Genomic DNA, 20,629 nt, shown 5'->3' on the forward strand with positions numbered 1-20,629 from the left:
AAGCCGCAGGAGCGAGGAACATCTCCTACCTGCGTGCTGCAGCTCACGCCGGCTATGCGGCCCCTCCGCTTCCATTGGCCGCCTGCCGTGTGACGTCACTATGACGCCGCACGACCCGCCCCCTTAATAAGGAGGCGGGTCACCGGCCAGATCGACGTCGCAAGGCAGGTGAGTGCATGTGAAGCTGCCGTAGCGATAATGTTCGCTACGGCTGCTATCACAAGAGATTGCTGCTGCAACGGGGGCGGGGACTATCGCGCTCGGCATCGCAAGCATTGGCTTGCGATGCCGTTGTGTGCAAAGTGCCCCTTACTCTATCCTTGTAACCAACGTCTAGAAGGGTATACCAGCCACTTACCCTTCCCTGTAGCCATTGTCCCAACAGTCGTTCCTGCCACTTACACCTTCCTCGTAACGAGCGTCTAGAAGGGCGTACCGGTCACTTACCCTTTCCCTGTAGTCATTGTCCAGACTGTCGTTCCGGCCATGTACCCTATCCTTGTAGCCAACATCTAGAAGGACATACCAGCCACTTACCCTTTCCCTGTAGCCATTGTTCCGATAGTTGTTCTGGCCACTTACACCATCCTTGTAGCCAACGTCTAGAAGGCATACCAGCCACTTACCCTTTCCCTGTCCAGACTGTCAAACCGGCCACTTACCCTATCCTTGTAGCTAACATCTAGAAGGGCATACCAGCAACTTACCGTTTTCAAGTAGTCATTGTCCAGACGGTCGTTCCGGCCATGTATCCTATCCTTGTAGCCAACATCTAGAGGAGCGTACCAATCACTTACCTTTTCCTTGTAGCCATTGTCCAGACGGTAGTTCCAGCCACTTACACCATCCTTGTAGCCAATGTCTAGAAGAGCGTACCAGCCACTTACCCATTCCCTGTAGCCATTGTCCTGACGGAGGTGCTGGTCATTTTCCCCCTCCCTATAACCAACTCCACGATGGACGTGCCAGCCATGTGCCTATGCTCTGTAACCAAAGTATCCTGAACAAAGAACCCCCAACTATTACTACAGAATTCCCTAACTAGGTAGATGAAAATGAGTTTTCTAAACTGTAATGACCGATGTTCTGCCTTTCGGGCTGTTTTCTCATGGAGATTATTCCTTTATTGTCCCAGGGAATATCACTAGAAGACCTGGACTCTTTGACATTTGATATGATCCTGATGAGTCCTCCCTGCCAGCCTTTTACAAGGTATGGTAATAATATGCTGACTATGAACGGTGACGTATCCGCACTAACACGCGGCTTCTTATTTTTTGTTTTGGTTGTATATCAAGAAATGTGACGCAAATTAGGGGTACTTTGCACGCTGCGACATCGCTAGCTGATGATAGCGATGCCGAGCGCAATAGTACCCGCCCCCGTCGCAGATGCGATATCTTGTGATAGCTGCCGTAGCGGACATTATCACTACGGCAGCGTCACACGCACTTACCTGCCCTGCGACGTCGCTCTGGCCGGCGACCCGCCTCCTTCCTTAGGAGGCGGGTCGTGCAGCGTCACAGCGACGTCACACGGCAGGCGGCCAATAGAAGCGGAGGGGCGGAGATGAGCGGGACGTAAATATCCCGCCCACCTCCTTCCTTCCTCATAGCCGGTGGAGGCAGGTAAGGAGAAGTTCCTCGCTCCTGCGGCTTCATACACAGCGATGTGTGCTGCCGCAGGAACAAGGAACAACATCGTATCTCCTATTGGTGCAACATTATGGAAATGACCAACGCTACACAGATCACCGATTTTCCACGCTTTTGCGATTGTTTATCGGCGCATTTAGGCTTTACACGTTGCAACGTCGTTACTGGCGCCGGATGTGCGTCACTTTCGATTTGACCACAACGATATCGCAGTAGCGATGTCACAACGTGCAAAGTACCCCTTAGACTGAGCTCAGGTGCTCATAAGAAAATGCATTTTCCACCGGTATGGTCATACATATGTACTAAATTTATATAACAAAATGAAGGTCCTCTAATACATATACAAGTGGAGATGACTATTTCTTCTATAAGTTGAGTTGTTCCTACACAGTCTGACAGTATATCACACTTAGCTCTGTAGAGAGACCACGGACAAGAGCAGTCTGTCTGTCATTACATGTCTCACACAGGACAAATCCTGTTCTAAACTATTGTGGTGGGCGGGTTCTTTTTCACCTCTATGTTGCTGACTGCTTATGATTGGTCAATATCATACAAGGGAAGAAGAACACGCCCCCAGTGAAAAATATACCGTATGTTAAGTCCTTAACATAAATTATAACTTAAACTTTAAGAGCTAATATCTCCGCAACAGAGAGGAGTAATTAAATTAAAATAAAACACGTTTTACTCAACTCTGCAGCTACTATTCCATTAGTTTAACATTGTATGTCATTGTGTCTTCCTTACAGGATCGGCTTGCAGGGTGATGTGTCTGACCCCAGGGCAAAGAGTTTCCTGTACATTTTGGAAATCCTTCCTAGGTGCAGCGTCCTCTGCTTTTTGATTATGATAAGTCTTATGAGTATGAGTGTAGTTCTTTGTGTGTTCTGTATTAATGTCCGGTCCATGTGCTCTGAGGGTACGGTTAAGGGGGCTGTTTGCATGTGCAACCCTCTTTTCCTGACGGACGGTGTCCGTGCGCTGCCGTTTGTTCATCCGCATCACACGGGTGCCTGTGTATGATGCACACAGTGTTGTGATTGAGTCATATGCAGTCCGCTCATCGGCTCCCCCTGTTGGAGCTTTTTATATATCATTTTTATATATCATCTTTACAACACACAATTCTGTTGTACATTTTCAGACTTCAGAAACGTCCTCGTTATATTCTTCTGGAGAACGTGAAGGGATTCGAAACCTCCGAGGCGCGGTAAAATTATACTCTATAACTGTCACACAGAGATTTGCACAAACTTTCATGGCGGCATTGGGCTCTGTTCAGATTGCAGATTCTGACCCTCCGTTTCATGGTTTTTCTGGTGTCTGGAATCAATACAGGCAGACTCAGACGTCAACTTGATGTGTGCTGATTCATAGACAGGCTAGCAAGAGTTAGGGGTACTTTACACGCTGCAACATTGCTAGTATCGGCTAGCGATGTCCAGCGCGATAGCACCCGCCCCCGTCGCACATGCGATTTCTTGTGATTGCTGCCGTAGCGAACATTGTCGCTACGGCAGCTTCACACGTACTTACCCTGTTGGTGACGTCGCGGTGACTGCCGAACAATCCCTCCTTCAAGGGGGAGGTGTGTTTGGCGTCACCACGACGTCACTAAGCGGCCGGCCAATAGAAGTGAAGGGGCGGAGATGAGCGGGACATAACATCCCGCCCACCTCCTTCCTTCCGCATTGCCGGTGGACGCAGGTAAGGAGATGTTTGTCAGTCCTGCGGCTTCACACACAGCGATGTGTGACGCCGCAGGAGCGACAAACAACATCGTATCAGCAGCATGAGCGACATTATGGAAATGAACGACGTGACACAGATCAGCGATTTTTGACTGTCTCACGCTCGTTCATCATCGCTCGTAGGATTTACACATTGCGATGTCGTTACCGGCGCCGGATGTGCGTCACTAACGACGTGATCCCGATGATATATCAGTAGCGATGTCGCAACGTATAAAGTACCCCTAAATCCCTGCTAGTCTGCTTGCTCCTTTAATCACATGTTTTGGAGAGACCTGTCACATCTGCTCTCCTCCTATTTATGCTGGTGGAATCCTTCTACCCATGCCAGCTATAGTTTATTCTGTGTTGGTCGGTGAGTTGTGGTGTCCCAGATTCTCGCTGGTTAAAGTTGTGTTTATATGTTATAACACGTAATTTGGGAATACCCCTTTGGTACATGCATGCAGCCTTTTCAGATATCGCACAGTGTTCATTTAGACTTTGATATTACCATCCTAACTTTTTTGTTTCCTTTTCACTTCTTGCAGAGAGGCACTGACCCGAACATTAGAGAGCTGCGGATACATTTATCAAGAGTTCCTGCTATCACCGCCTTGTGTAAGTATGCATAGACCACATAGCATCTTTTTTTAAATTTAGATGTTTTTGATTTATTATTTATTTTTAGGCTGTTTTTTATGCTTTTTACTAAAGATATTGTGATTGATTATACGTATTTTTTATATTTTGGCACTTGTTGAATGCAGATATTATTGGGACTGATGTGATTACAATATAAGGAAAGACATAAACTAATGAGATCTAGTCCAAAGGCACAGGTTGAGGTTTTACGATTTATCAACAAGAGAACATAGGTGCAAATATAAGGACAAAAACACAGCGCCACTTTCCTATAAATGTTTGCTAGACAAGAAATAGCGGTCTTTCCACACCCTTCACTCACATTCGAGCTTTAAAAGCAACCGGTCTGGTCATTTATCACTTTAAACCACCACGATCCTTGATGGATGATCTACCAGTCTGTAATATCCTGTGAAGAGTCAAGTGGGCGTCTCCGCTGTTGAGAAGAGTCACGCTGTCCAGTCTCTAACCCCGCCCCTCCCGCCAGGCTCCTGCTAATTTTTTGCTGGCGCCGTTGCCTTATATTTCCCAAGCATGCATAAGGTAATGAGTTGTATTGTGCTGAAGCCTGACCCTTACTTTTTACTGCTGTGTGCATAATTGGAGAGTGTAAAGCAATGGACTATAGCAGTGGGAAGATGTCAATCAAGACCTAAGGGGCGAGGTTGTTCATCGGACTGGACAACCCTTCTGTGCATTGGTAACGCCCAACTGACTCTTTACTGAACATCAGTATGCAGCCTTTTAAAAAAAAATTATTTTGCTGCATCTGCAGGACACAAAACAATGTTTGGGTCACACAGTTTTTGGCTTTAAACTCGACGAGTGTCATGGCGGCATCTGACGCTGTTCACACTGCAGAATCTGCCTTCTCTGGTGCTTCTCAGTTGCACAGGCAGGCTCGGGCGTCGACCAGCTGTGTGCTCATTTGTGATCAGGCTTGCAGGAGTTAATCTGTGCTAGCCTTCTGGATCACATGTTATGAGAGACCTATCATAGTTACTCCCTACCTTTTTAAGATGGTGAAGCCTGTTTTCCCAAGCTGACTATAGCTTTTGCTGTTGTGTTCCTGTTGCAAGTGATTTATTGCATGCTTCTTGGTGTGCTGTGGAAATCTTCTCATCATCTTGTTATTTCCTCCCTGCTCTTTATTTCCTCCTTATCACATATTTTCGTGTATCTCCGTGTGTGTGTTAGCTGTGTGACTAACTGTGTGCTCATTAGTGATCAGGCTTATAGCAGTTAATCTCTGCTAGTCTTGGTTACCTCTTGGATCACATGTTGTGGAAGTCATCTCAGAGTTACACCCCGCCGTTTTAAGATTGCGGAGCATGCCTTCCCATGCCGACTATAGCTTTTGCTCAGCCGGCCCGTGTGCTGTTGTGTTTTTGTTGCTGGTGATTTATTGCGTGTTGCTTTGTGTACAGTGGAAATCTTCTCATCAGCTGGTTATTTCCTCCCTGCTCGTTATTTGCTCCTTATTACATATTTTCTTTTCTCTCCGTGTGTGCTAGCTGTGTGAGAGAGCTTTTCCTTTCCCCATTTGTCTTTATCTGTGGGTTCAACCACTCCTGTCCCGGCCTTGTCCTGGGGTAGGAGTGAGGGAGTATTAAATCAAGGATGGCCAGGAGCAGGGCAAGGAAGGCGGCCCAGACATCTTCACCATTAAAAGTATCTCTGGGATCAGGGGCAGCTACAGACACCTAGCCTGAGGGCCCTGATACCCTGTAAGCCCCTCACATTCTGTGACAGTTGAGAAAGTTTGTCAGATCACCTGTTGTGGATGGTGGTGGTTTAATGACTGGTTCCTTTAAGTACAAAAGGTTAACTGTACCTTCAAAAATACTTACAGAATTCAATAATACAGGCAAATATAAGAAACTCAATCAAAAAACATATCCAATTCTTCCTCTCCTCCAGGACTTAGCATTCATGCTGAAAACATCAGCTCAATGCAGACATGCTCAACACAAGACGGACATGCCAGCACAGTGAGGTGTAAGGTTTCACCTCCTATTACACTTTATGGGGAGAAGGAGTAAGGAGCAGGGTGAGAAAACAAGCAGAGGGAGATGCACAGAGATGGAACTGGAGTCACATCTACACTGCTCAGTACTGCATGTCTCCATGCTCATCTACAGCTTCTGTCTGTATGGGAAATGAGCAATGAAGAGTAGTGACCCTTCTCTGTGTGCTGTGTATGGGAGACCTCATTGCAGAGGGTCTCCACCCACCAGCTCAGAGTCAGCTGTAAATTGAGAAAGAAGCTATAGAGGGGAAAAAACTGGTGAAACTGCAGAATATAAAACATAAAGCAGTTTATCCTGAAAAGTCATTTGAAAGTACAGTTAACTTTTAAAGGGGTTGTGCAAGTTTGAATTGAAAGTCTGTAGTCACTTCTGAATCCTGACAGTGAGTAGAGTGCTCGCTTTCAGGATTCTACGTAATTTGTATACTTCTGCTCACAATCAGACTACGAACTACGACTACGAAGAAACACCGTGTCTGCAAATTGGGCAGCGAGCGCACCACTCACTATCAGGATTCAGAAGTCTGCAGTCACATAAAGTGACTAAAGCCTTTCATTCCAAACCTGGACAATCCCTTTAAGAATATTTGAAAAATAAAAATAGTTGCTCTTTCCACTTTTACTCCTGTTGTAAGACAAGACTGCCAAGTTTTATGGTAAGGTTCTCATTAAATCTTTCACTATTTTAACATTTTACAAGCTTGGCATCCCAAATTCGAGGCTTCGGTACTTTCTCATTGCAAAGCTTCAAGGGGAACGGTTTTCATTCCAGACCACCATTAACGTAAGTAGCCAACTGTTTCTTATTTTTTTTTTTTTTTTCGGTTTCCTTGAAATGACTCCGATATTGGCTTTTGTATTTAACCCGCCATCAGGCTTATATTTTGGGCCTTGTGTTACTCCTCATGTTTAAAGCAGATTTATCATTTGTTCCATCTATAATGTAAGGAACAATAAAAAAAAAAAAAAAAAAATGGTCCGAAAAATTTTTTGCATCCTACTTACAAAATTATTTGCTACAGCTCAATAAAAACAGATTATCCAATGTGGTCTCAGCCCTATGGCACCCGAATTAGTTACCATCCAGAAAGAAGGATTTTTGTGTACTCACCGTAAAATCTCTTTCTCTTAGTCTTCATTGGGGGACACAGGACCATGGGTTATGCTGCTGTCACTAGGAGGCTGACACTAAGTAAACAGAAAAAGTTAGCTCCTCCCCAGCAGTATAACCCCTGAGCCGGAGGCGGGCTCAATCAGTTTAGTGCACAAGCAGTAGGAGGAGAACCAAACAATCCTGGATAAATCAAGGTAAAAACTATGATCAATAGTCGTGTGACCAGTGGCATGGGAATATGGCCACTGGGGTAACCGGCAGGTAATATATAACAAGAAACACAAGCAGGGTGGGTGCTGTGTCCCCCAATGAAGACTCAGAGAAAGAGATTTTACGGTGAGTACACAAAAATCCTTCTTTCTCTAGCGTTTCATTGGGGGACACAGGACCATGGGACGTCCAAAAGCAGTCCCTGGGTGGGAAGAGAACCATCACCAGAGATAGGAAGGAGCCGCTTCCCCCTGTCGGGCTTGACCCAGACCTACAAGCACCTACCTTGATACAGGTGTGCGACTGCCGCCCGCAAACCTTACGCCAAGACTGGGCTCTACCGAAGCTTGGGTGTGACCCTGGTCAAAACTAGTAAAGGTATGCCGACTAGATCAGGTGGCGACCCAGGGGACCTGGCCAGTCGACGTCTGAAGTCCATCCGTCCAAGGGGTATCCCTTGCTCGGTAGACCGCGGCGGAAGTCCGTCCTTCGTGCGATAGCCTAACCATATGGAGGAATGGATCAATGTGAAATTCTGGCCCTTGGCGCCGGCATGCGCCTCTTGGGAACAGGTGGAAGGATGGACTGACTGTCGGTGTAACCGAAAAGTGGTGTCCTGCAGACCTAAAAGACTGAGGGCTCGTACCAGCCCTGGAACGAACTAGGCCCTCATTTTGGCTGAGAGAGGAGACTAGAACCGAACACTGAAACCTAAACTCCTCTTCTGGAAGAAACAGCAAGCTGCCTTGGACCGAACGAAGGGTTCTGCCGGTGCACCCCCTTGTCCTGCTAGAGGAGCCGGAAAAGGGGGAAAGGCGACAAGAGGGCTGCCCGCCCTGATGCCGTCCGTAACCAAAAGACGGCCACGAGGAGCCCACCTATCAAAACAGGTGGGAGCAGGGAAAAAGAGTACTCTGAAGCGAAACCATCACTGGATTAAGGTCCCACGTTTCTAGTGACCGAAGATACCGCCGAGCCAGATGGACGCTTCCCTGAGTGGAGGCCGTGATCGAAGGACGGAAAGTGAGAGGACTCCGAAAACCCGAACAATCGAGCAGCCACCTGGGCGATACAGGGAAACGCGAGAGTGCCGCATCCAGAACTGACTGGAAGAAGGCCAGCAAGAAGGAGGGGAGGGAGAGAGAGGAGAAGGGAAGATGTGCTCCTCATACCACCGGGGGAGCTCTGTACGAGTGGAACTAAATCCTCGAGGAAACTGGACTCCCCAGCCCTCACCATTTGTCTGCAATCTTCTTGACAACAGACCTGACCGAGCCAGAACCCGGGATCCACTGGTGAGCCCGTTGGACTTGGGGCTTCTGAGTCCTGGTAGAAGAGAGGGGCCCCGACACGGATGAACTGGGCGGTCTGGAAGGAGTCACGGGGCATCTGCGAGGAGTTGAGCAAGATATGTGAACTATGCTCACCTGGGCTACTCCAGAGCCTTCCTCTGCCCTGGTCCATCTTGAGAACCCTCAAGATCATGGGAAACCGCGGGAAGACGCACAAGAGCCTGAATAGGCTTCACGACCGGTCGAGGGCATCGTCACCTAGTCCAGAGCAGGTGGCACCCACGATGCCCCATTGACCTGAAAGTGGGATTGCAAGACCAATAGGACCACGACTGGAGATCTTCCTTCGCCGGGGAACTGGCTGGTGACTTCCCTGTTGAAGAGCCATTTGCCTAAGCGAGGTCCTTCTTGCCGAGAGAATCGGCCGTCCAAACGTCCACGCTAGGTATGTGGAGCCGAGATTAGCGAGTGAAGAGACCTGTCCCAGAGGAAGATCTTCTAGGCTTCTTCCCTTGCCATGACACTCCCTGCATCTCCCTGGAGGATGATGCACGTCACCGCTGTGGCATGGTCCGAGTGGAACCTGAATGGGCCACCCCGACCAAGAGAATAAATTGTAAACCGGGCTAACCGGAGGGGAGAAGGATACCCTAGCACGGGAGACTGGTGACGGTTGATAACACGCTCCAGAGGAGGAAAGGGGAGCTTCAAGGGACGGTTGTGAAAACTGGTCCGCAAGGAGGGGATTGGCGAGTCCCCCACGAAGACGGAACCTTCCTGACTCCGTTCTTCAGAGTGGTCCGCTGGAGAGTCAAGGATGAATCTGGTAAGTGCACCGCCGCTATTCCCGCCACAGACTGCCGAGGGCTCGCATAGCAAAACTGATGGAAAAAAACGGGCGCGGATGGCAAAGGGTACGCGGGACTCTGTGCCCGGTAGAAAACTACTCCTGCGTGAGGAGTAGCTACCCGTGGACGGGCTCGATACCGTGCCTAAGAGATGATCTACCGGGTAGGGATCTGAGAGGACTCCCTCCGGTAGCTCAGCTACCCTAGTAGCGAAAAGTGATGATGACGGTCTAAACCTCAAGCGCGGGCCCTTGAAGGGAGAACTCTGGTCCTCTAGGTCGTTTCTGGGCGGAGTGAACCTAGCAGCCCTGTAGCGTAGTATGCGCAGGGACAGTGATCCCTGCAAGCGCTCTTAAAAAAACTGGAACGGCCCACTGTCCCGCGAGGCGGAGGGACTGTTGGAGGGATAGAGGCGCCCTGACGGGTGCGGCGTGAACGGACTGGGACCTAGCTGTAGGGGGACGATCCTGATGCGTCTGGCCAATGCCGGGAAGAGATGTACTCTTCCCTTACGTAGCCTAGGGGAGAGAAGTACTCTACCCTGACGTAGCCTAGGGGAGCAACGGGCCCCGCCCATCTCCGAAGGGCGTTCACGTACAGTCGGAAGGGAAGTCAGCGACTCCTTAGACGTCGATTCCAGCTCCTAATCCTGAGTCAGAGGTCTCGACGGGTGTACACACCGATGCTAGAGGCTCAGGCCGAGCCGCAGTCAGACACCAGGTCTGTGAAGAGAGGGTACTCACGGAAGATGATAACCAGTCCAGGGTCGGCATAGGTGGAACGTGGTCCGCCGCGTAGGGTGTCCGCGGAGACCCTACGGAGCGTCACGTTAGGGACGAGAAGCCAGAAGGAACCCAGGCGGGTCGATTACAGGGTAGCGCGCCTCTTCCTTTCGGAGCCCCCCTTCGAGAAGGGGTAATGACAAGTAAAGGGACTTACCACTGGTAAACATCGTGCCTGGGAAATAACCATGCTCACGCAGTCAGCACGGCGAACTCTGGATGTCCCCTGTAAACCGCAGGGGCCCGCCACATTCGTCTCTTCAAGATGACATGCCCCCTCTCTCCGGAGCCCTTTGGGGGAATGATAATGGCAATAACACGTCTTACCGCTGGAAACGCAGTGTCTAGTTGCTGTTCGTGATCAAACAGCGACTCCAGTGTAGCATGCCCATTTTGTCCGAAAACCCTCTTGGAGAAAGGCATAATGATACTGACAAGACTTACCGCTGGTAAACTTCGTGTCCGGTTGTTGTCAGTGATCACGCGGTAACTCGGCGAACTCTGGATGTCCACTGATTACATCAAGGGTCCGCTCCAAATGTCTTAAAGGAGACCTGCGTGCACAGAGAGAAGAGGGCTGTCCGTAGCCTTACGGCTTGACTCACCATTCCTAGCAGGCTACTTGTCATGCGGCAAAAACATCCAGGTCCTGCTCGGAGTTCACCAGAGGTGGAACGCCTGTGCCATCACCCGAGAGGTCGAAAGGCTACCGAAGGACAGGCAGTCTGGACCTGGGGATTAAGGTGAAACCTGTGGGGCCGCAGAAGATGAGACCTGGCGGGTCCGCTTCCGGCAGAGGAACCGGCCCTTGGTATGGGACTCACCTCCCCGAGGGGATTGCGCCAGTCCTGTGGATGATCTGACAGAGCGTCGGCCAGGGACGCAGCGCATGCGCACCAACCCGAGGGACGCCAGCGAGGGGATTTAGCCAGAGCCAGGCGCCAACTATTCGGCAGGGGCGGGGAGCAGGGGCGTGCAGTGCCAGTGGCTGCGGTGGATGTAAAAAACAATTGAGGGAAGCGTAGACCTGAGCTTACCGGTCCAAAAACAAATATCTCAAGGTGAGACCTGTAAGAGTTAATAAACTCAATCTACATATATAGTAATAACTCAACCCATGAACATAAAAAACCTACTATCGTTAAAAATTGTGGCTATTTTTGGGCCCATTTTTCCCTGATAAGGGATGCTTCAGCCTCAGCAATCCGCAGATCAGGAGTCTGCCCTGATCCTCTTTTTTTTTTTTATTTAAAATGGACGCTGAGGGGGCTGGAGGCGGACCCAAGAGAGCGGGAAAAACTATCCACCACCCCCCTAGTGACGCCTGGAGCAGAGCGGAGGGCGGAGGCAGAGAGGCCGGCGGCCAATAGCGCTGCGCGGGAGGCGGGCCTGGGACGCCGAAGACAGGGCCGAAGCCGGGGACTAAATTTTGAAGCTGCCGCCGCGGGCAGAGGCAGCGCCGGCGGACCCACTCACGAAGCGGCGGCGGCGCAGTAGCGATGCGGCGGCGGCGCAGTAGCGATGCGGATCCCCCCGACCTCGGATGTCGGCAGGGAGCTCCGCGGACGTGGCCGGGGTGCCAGGCGGCTAGGCCCAGACCGGGGACTAAATTTGGAAGCTGCCGCCGCGGGCAGAGGCAGCGCCGGCGGACCCACTCACGAAGCGGCGGCGGCGCAGCGGCGATGCGGACCCTCCCGACCTCGGATGTCGGCAGGGAGCTCCGCGGACGTGGCCGGGGTGCCAGGCGACTAGGCCCAGACCGGGGCCTAAATTTTAGCAGCCGCCCGATGACCGGATGGGGACGTGGGGGCGCCCGGTGAGTAGGCCCGGACCGGGGCCTAAAGATTGCATCCGCCCGGGAGAAGGTAGGAGAGGGTGTCCTACCTGAAGGGCGGCGTCGCATCTGCCAGTGTGCAGGCGTGGAGCTCTGCACCCGTGCCCCTGTGCTCCGCACACCGGATGACTGGCTGCGGCAGCAGGAGAAGAATGAGGCAGGCAGGCAGGCAGGGAGGTGGACGCCGGTGGTGGGAGGAAGCCCCTCTGAAGTGTAGCAGCGCTGCGGGCCCCATCATACAATCCAGACGCGCTGCGAGGTCCAGTCCCTGCTGTATGCCCCTTGCACCCTTTGGGGTGATACCGCAGGGTGAATAGGGGGTGCTCAGTAAAGTTCAGCCCCGCGTGCCAACCCGGGAGTGGTACCGTGGAATTGGACGGGGGAGAGGGCCCGACGACTCAAGCCTCTGCGACCCAGGGGAGTGGTACCCACACGGGCTGCGAGAGCTGAGGTAGAGAAACGATACCTGTAGAAAAAGAGAATTACCACAGATGAGAGCGATGAGCGTCGCCGAGAGAAAAAATGAAAAAATATACGCAAAAAATCAAGTGGCTGAAGGGGGCCCAGTCGGCCCACATCAGCCTCCTACGACACTAAGCAAAAAACTGATTGAGCCCGCCTCCGGCTCAGGGGTTATACTGCTGGGGAGGAGCTAACTTTTTCTGTTTACTTAGTGTCAGCCTCCTAGTGACAGCAGCATAACCCATGGTCCTGTGTCCCCCAATGAAACGCTAGAGAAATGTCTTTTCCCACCAATCTATGTAGATGCACCAAAATTTAGACAACCAAAAAGTAAAATAAATAATTTTCTGACTAATTAAAACTTCCAAGGTGTCTTGTTGAGGGATAATTAACTCCAGTATTAATCATTAAGGGTAATGAAGGGCTTAATATTTTAATCCCTATTTGTCTAGGGTATTATTTTATTCCCTGGTGATCCAGGATAGAAGAAAGTTGTTTTGTTTTGTTTTTTTTTCTTTTATTCCCTGGTGTCTAGGTAGAAGTGTCGTTACTTTTTATTCCCTACTAGTCTAGGGGAGAAGTAAGATTATTTTTTTTTTTTTGTTTTATTCCCTGGTGGGCTAGAGTTGAAGAGGGGTTTATACTTATTTTCCTTTTGGCCTAGGGTAGATGAGAGGTTAATATTTTTTTCAGTATTAGTCTAGGTTAATTGTGGGAATATATATATATTATTTTTTTTATTCCTTGGTAATCTAGGACACGGAATTTTTTTTTTTTGTCCCAGGTAGTCCAGAGTACCAAATAATTTATTCTGTGGTCCTGATGGTCTAGGGTTAGAATAGACAAGGGGATAATATTTTATTGCCTGGTGGTCTTGCTTTGAAGAAATGTTAAAATGAAGGGTAAAGCCCCCTTTTTTGATGGTCTCAGAAAAAGAGTTAATAATATTTTATTCCCTAGTGGTCTAGGGTAGAAGATATATTAATATTATTATCACTGGTGGTCCAGGGTAGAAAATATATTAATATTATATTCATATTTTTATTTACTGGAGGATATATTAGATATTTTCATATTTTATTTACTGGTGGTCTAGGATACTAGAGATTATAATATTTTATTCCCTGGTGGTTTAGGGTAGGAGAGATATTAATATTTTATTCACTGGTGATCTAGGATAGAAAATATATTAATATTATATTCATATTTTTATTTACTGGTGGATATATAAGATATAGTCATATTTTATTTACTGTTGGTCTAGGATAGTAGAGATAATTATTTCTTTTACGCTCCATTGGGAGACCCAGACAATTGGGGTGTATAGCTTCTGCCTCCGGAGGCCACACAAAGTATTACACTTAAAAGTGTAAAGCCCCTCCCCTTCTGCCTATTCACCCCCCGTGCATCACGGGCTCCTCAGTTTTTATGCTTTGTGCGAAGGAGGCACACATGCACGCATAGCTCCACAATTTAGTCAGCAGCAGCTGCTGACTATATCGGATGGAAGAAAAGTGGGCCCATATAGGGCCCCCGGCATGCTCCCTTCTCACCCCACTCTGGTCGGCGGTGCTGTTAAGGTTGAGGTACCCATTGCGGGTACATAGGCAGGAGCCACAGGCCGTTTTCCTTCCCCATCCCTGCAGGGCTCTGGGTGAAGTGGGATCCTAATCGGTCACCAGGCACTGGGACCGTGCTCCCTCCGCAGCCCCTGGGGAATCTGCTGGACAGGAGCTGGGTATCGTCAGGGACAAGGCCCTGCTACTGTGAGGTACTCTGTGTCCCCTTGGGGACGGCGCATGGAGCGCTTGTGTCATACACGCTGCAGCACTGCTGGGCGTGTTAGTGCGCCGGGACTACCGCGCTGACCGCGCTTGTTTGCCGGCCGCGCTTATAACTCTAGTCCCCGGCTTCTGCGGCCTAGTACCGCATATTCCCGCCCCCGGGCCTGCCAGTCAGGGGAAGGGAGGGACGCTGCACTGGACGTCAGCGCTGAGGGCTGGAGCATACTTTGTATCCTCCTCCCCCCTCACTGAGCACCGTGGGGCACCAGATTCCCGCACTTTCTAGGGCACGCCCACGGCCCCCTCCTCCTCACAGAACGCCGGCAGCCATTCCTGTCAGCACTTCTGAAGCTGGAGAGGAGAGACAACACGGCTCTGGGAGATCCAGGCAGGGAATCTGGTGGTCACACAACCGCTTTTGGCGGTCGGTAAGCCGCACCTGTTTCTAGGTGCTGGCCCCCCTGGGTGCCTAAGTGTGTATATATATATATAGGTTTATATGCTATATATTTACTCTGTACGGTCGCACTGTTAGTTTTTTGGCTATATACCCTCCCGGACTGTACTCAGAGGAGACAACAGCATGTCGTCCGCAAAAAGCAAGGGTGCCAAAGCACAGGCTTACTTTGCAACCTGTACCTCATGTGCGGCTATGCTACCGGCAGGTTCCACCTACCCTCATTGTGTGCAATGCTCGGCCCCTGTGGCACTTACTCAGCCGGAGCCTCTGCCACTGGTGGCCCAAGTGGAACCACCTGCTACCACTGTCCAGGTGACAGGGACGGAGTTTGCAGTATTCGCTGACAAACTTTCTGAGACTATGGATAAATGGTCTGCTAAGATACTAGAAGCCTTGCAGTCCAGGCCGGTAACACAGGCCCCGGGCACTGTTGAATCATTGACCCCAGGCCCCCTCGGTTGGAGCAGCATAATGCTCCTGGGGTGACTCATAGGTCCCAAGGTGAGGTCTCTGACACGGACCGCAGTCCCAGACCGCCTAAGCGGGCTCGCTGGGAGCTTCCCTCGACTTCATCACACTGCTCAGGGTCTCAGCAGGAGGACTCTCTAGAGGATGAAGCGGAGGTGGCAGATCAGGATTCTGATCCTGAAGCCGCTCTCAACCTGGATACGCCAGAGGGAGACGCCATAGTGAACGACCTTATAGCGTCCATCAATCAGGTGTTGGAGCTTTCTCCCCCAGCGCCTCCAATTGAGGAGTCAGCTTCTCAGCAGGAGAAATTCCGTTTTAGGTTTCCCAAGCGTACAATGAGTACGTTTCTAGATCACTCCGACTTCAGAGAGGCAGTCCAGAAACACCGAGCTTGTCCAGATAAACGCTTTTCTAAGCGCCTTAAGGACACATGTTATCCCTTCCCCCCTGACGTTGTCAAGGGTTGGGCTCAGTGTCCCAAGGTGGATCCTCCAGTCTCCAGACTGACGGCTAGATCCATAGTTGCAGTGGAAGATGGGGCTTCACTCAAAGATGCCACTGACAGACAGATGGAGCTCTGGTTGAAATCCATCTATGAGGCTATCGGCGCGTCCTTTGCTCCGGCATTCGCAGCCGTATGGGCGCTCCAAGCTATCTCAGCTTGTCACTCGCAGATTAATGCAGTCACACGCACCGCTACTCCGCAGGTTGTGTCCTTAACCTCTCAGGCGTCGGCGTTTGCGTCCTACGGCATTAATGCTGTCCTGGACTCTGCGAGCCGTACGGCGGTAGCATCCGCCAATTCGGTGGCAGTCCGCAGGGCTATGTGGCTACGTGAATGGAAGGCAGACTCTGCTTCCAAAAAGTTCCTAACCGGGTTGCCATTTTCTGGCGACCGCCTGTTTGGTGAGCGATTGGATGAAATCATTAAACAATCCAAGGGAAAGGACTCATCCTTACCCCAGCCCAAACCAAAGAGACCTCAACAACGGAAGGTACAATCGAGGTTTCGGTCCTTTCGGCCCGCGGGCAGGTCTCAATTCTCCTCGTCCAACAGGCCACAGAAGAGTCAGACGAACTCCGATTCATGGCGGTCTAAGTCACGTCCTAAAAAGACCGCCGGAGGAACCGCTTCTAAAGCGGCCTCCTCATGACTTTCGGCCTCTTCACACCGCATCCTCGGTCGGTGGCAGGCTCTCCCGCTTTTGCGACGCCTGGCTGCCACAGGTACAAGACCGTTGGGTGAGAGACATTCTGTCTCACGGTTACAGGATAGAGTTCAGCTCTCGTCCTCCGACTCGTTTCTTCAGAACATCTCCGCCCCCCGAGCGAGCCGATGCTCTTCTTCAGGCGGTGTGCACTCTGAAGGCAGAAGGAGTGGTGATCCCTGTTCCTCTTCAGCAACAGGGTCACGGTTTTTACTCCAACTTGTTTGTGGTGCCAAAAAAGGACGGATCTTTCCGTCCTGTTCTGGACCTAAAACTGCTCAACAAACACGTAAAAACCAGGCGGTTCCGGATGGAATCACTCCGCTCCGTCATCGCCTCAATGTCCCAAGGAGACTTCCTAGCATCAATCGACATCAAAGATGCTTATCTCCACGTACCGATTGCACCAGAGCATCAGCGCTTCCTGCGTTTCGCCATAGGGGACGAACACCTTCAGTTCGTGGCACTGCCTTTCGGCCTGGCGACAGCACCACGGGTCTTCACCAAGGTCATGGCAACAGTGGTAGCAGTCCTACACTCTCAGGGACACTCGGTGATCCCTTACTTAGACGATCTGCTTGTCAAGGCACCCTCTCGAGTGGCATGCCAACGCAGCCTGAACATTGCTCTGGAGACTCTCCAGAGATTCGGGTGGATCATCAATTTCCCAAAGTCAAATCTGACACCGGCCCAATCACTGACATATCTCGGCATGGAGTTTCATACTCTCTCAGCGATAGTGAAGCTTCCGCTGGACAAACAGCGTTCACTACAGACAGGGGTGCAATCTCTCCTTCAAGGCCAGTCACACCCCTTGAGGCGCCTCATGCACTTCCTAGGGAAGATGGTGGCAGCAATGGAGGCAGTTCCTTTTGCGCAGTTTCATCTGCGTCCACTTCAATGGGACATTCTCCGCAAGTGGGACAGGAAGTCGACGTCCCTCGACAGGAACGTCTCCCTTTCTCAGGCAGCCAAAGCCTCCCTTCGGTGGTGGCTTCTTCCCACTTCATTGTCGAAGGGGAAATCCTTCCTACCCCCATCCTGGGCGGTGGTCACGACGGACGCGAGTCTGTCAGGGTGGGGAGCGGTCTTTCTCCACCACAGGGCACAGGGTACCTGGACTCAGCCAGAGTCCTCCCTGCAGATCAATGTTCTGGAGATAAGGGCAGTGTATCTTGCCCTAAAGGCGTTCCAGCCGTGGCTGAAAGGCAAACAGATCCGAATTCAGTCGGACAACTCCACAGCGGTGGCATACATCAACCATCAAGGCGGAACACGCAGTCGGCAAGCCTTCCAGGAAGTCCGGCGGATTCTGCTGTGGGTGGAAGCCACAGCATCCACCATATCCGCAGTTCACATCCCGGGCGTAGAAAACTGGGAAGCAGACTTTCTCAGTCGCCAGGGCATGGACGCAGGGGAATGGTCCCTTCACCCGGACGTGTTTCAAGAGATCTGTTGCCGCTGGGGGATGCCGGACGTCGACCTCATGGCGTCCCGGCACAACAACAAGGTCCCGGCATTCATGGCACGGTCTCAAGATCACAGAGCTCTGGCGGCAGACGCATTAGTTCAGGATTGGTCGCAGTTTCAACTGCCTTATGTGTTTCCTCCTCTGGCACTGTTGCCCAGAGTGTTACGCAAGATCAGGTCCGACTGCCGCCGCGCCATCCTCGTCGCTCCAGACTGGCCGAGGAGGTCGTGGTACCCGGATCTGTGGCATCTCACGGTGGGTCAACCGTGGGGACTACCAGACCGACCAGACTTGCTGTCTCAAGGGCCGTTTTTCCATCTGAATTCTGCGGCCCTCAACCTGACTGTGTGGCCATTGAGTCCTGGATCCTAGCGTCTTCAGGGTTATCTCATGAGGTCATTGCCACTATGAGACAGGCCAGGAAACCAACGTCCGCCAAGATCTACCACAGGACGTGGAGAATATTCTTAGCCTGGTGCTCTGATCAGGGTTTTACTCCCTGGCCATTTGCCTTGCCCACTTTTCTTTCCTTCCTTCAATCCGGATTGGAAAAGGGTTTGTCGCTCGGCTCCCTTAAGGGACAAGTCTCAGCGCTCTCTGTGTTTTTCCAGAAGCGCCTAGCCAGACTTCCACAGGTACGCACGTTCCTGCAGGGGGTTTGTCACATAGTCCCTCCTTACAAGCGGCCGTTAGAACCCTGGGATCTGAACAGGGTGCTGATGGCTCTTCAGAAACCACCCTTCGAGCCAATGAAGGATATTTCTCTTTCACGCCTTTCGCAGAAAGTGGTCTTCCTAGTAGCAGTCACATCACGTCGGAGAGTGTCTGAGCTAGCAGCGCTGTCATGCAAAGCTCCTTTCCTGGTGTTTCACCAGGACAAGGTGGTTCTGCGGCCGGTTCCGGAATTTCTCCCTAAGGTGGTATCACCCTTTCATCTCAATCAGGATATCTCCTTACCTTCCTTTTGCCCTCATCCAGTTCACCAATGTGAAAAGGATTTGCACTTGTTGGATCTGGTGAGAGCACTCAGACTCTACATTTCTCGTACGGCGCCCCTGCGCCGCTCGGATGCACTCTTTGTCCTTGTCGCTGGCCAGCGTAAAGGGTCACAGGCTTCCAAATCAACCCTGGCTCGGTGGATCAAGGAACCAATTCTCGAAGCCTACCGTTCTTCTGGGCTTCCGGTTCCATCAGGGCTGAAGGCCCATTCTACCAGAGCCGTGGGTGCGTCCTGGGCTTTGCGGCACCAGGCTACGGCTCAGCAGGTGTGTCAGGCGGCTACCTGGTCGAGCCTGCACACTTTCACGAAACACTATCAGGTGCATACCTATGCTTTGGCAGATGCCAGCCTAGGTAGGCGAGTCCTTCAGGCGGCGGTTGCCCACCTGTAGGAAGGGGCCGTTTTACGGCTCTATTACGAGGTATTATTTTACCCACCCAGGGACTGCTTTTGGACGTCCCAATTGTCTGGGTCTCCCAATGGAGCGACAAAGAAGAAGGGAATTTTGTTTACTTACCGTAAATTCCTTTTCTTCTAGCTCCAATTGGGAGACCCAGCACCCGCCCCTGTTCCCTTCGGGCTGTTGTTCTTTGTGTACACATGTTGTTCATGTTGAATGGTTTTCAGTTTTCCGAACTTCCTTCGGATTGAATTTACTTTAAACCAATTTATACGTTTCCTCCTTCCTGCTTTTACACCAAAACTGAGGAGCCCGTGATGCACGGGGGGTGTATAGGCAGAAGGGGAGGGGCTTTACACTTTTAAGTGTAATACTTTGTGTGGCCTCCGGAGGCAGAAGCTATACACCCCAATTGTCTGGGTCTCCCAATTGGAGCTAGAAGAAAAGGAATTTATGGTAAGTAAACAAAATTCCCTTCTTTTTTATTCCCTGGTGGTCTAGGGTAACACATCTTTCCTTGGTGATCTATGGAATAGAGATATTTATGGCAATGCTTTCTTTTTACTTGTATAGAGGGAAAGAATGTGTTAATAATTGGTGGTTTACTCCAGTCCTCAGTCTCCGGTTGTGCGTAGTTTCTCTGTCAATGATGGTTCCTTGACTGCAAACTATATGGTGTAGAGGATTTGTGGCAATATTAGAGCATATGGACATCTACCAAGATGACTCTCCCTCATGGGAGCCCCATTTATAAGGCTGCTACCTATGTAGTATAAGGGTGTGCAATTAATTTTCCCGAGGGGTCGCATGGGAGACCCTGACTTGTGTGGAGGCCGACCAATAGGCTGAAAGTAATTGTAATCAATATTAATATTAACATATTAATTAAATTTATTATTTTATATTAATATTGTATCACTCCTATATACAGTATGAGCCCCTACATAGCCTCCTATATACAGTATGAGGCCCCACATAGCCTTCTATATACAGTGAGCCCCCACATAGCCTCCTATATACAGTATGAGCCCCCACATAGCCTCCTATATACAGTATGAGCCCCCACATAGCCTCCTATATACAGTGTGAGCCCCTACATAGCCTCCTTTATACAGTAGGAGCCCCTACATAGCCTCCTATATACAGCATGAGCCCCCACATAGCTTCCTATATACAGTATGAGCCTCTACATAGCCTTCTATATACAGTATGAGCCCCCACATAGCCT

At 50.6% G+C, this 20,629-nt stretch overlaps 1 protein-coding gene across 1 annotated transcript in view; it reads left to right on the forward strand.

The window, feature by feature from the left end:
* The window catches only part of TRDMT1 (tRNA aspartic acid methyltransferase 1), a 56,268-nt gene that overhangs the window by 19,276 nt on the left and 16,363 nt on the right, over window positions 1–20,629 (forward strand). The window contains exons 3-7 of the mRNA XM_075315594.1: window positions 1,136–1,212; window positions 2,411–2,482; window positions 2,806–2,871; window positions 3,943–4,012; window positions 6,766–6,849. Of these exons, the coding sequence (XP_075171709.1) occupies window positions 1,136–1,212; window positions 2,411–2,482; window positions 2,806–2,871; window positions 3,943–4,012; window positions 6,766–6,849 (369 nt within the window). The remainder of the gene's footprint in view (window positions 1–1,135; window positions 1,213–2,410; window positions 2,483–2,805; window positions 2,872–3,942; window positions 4,013–6,765; window positions 6,850–20,629) is intronic.

The sequence above is a fragment of the Anomaloglossus baeobatrachus genome, chromosome 6, assembly GCF_048569485.1.
Source record: "Anomaloglossus baeobatrachus isolate aAnoBae1 chromosome 6, aAnoBae1.hap1, whole genome shotgun sequence".
Taxonomy (NCBI): domain Eukaryota; kingdom Metazoa; phylum Chordata; class Amphibia; order Anura; family Aromobatidae; genus Anomaloglossus; species Anomaloglossus baeobatrachus.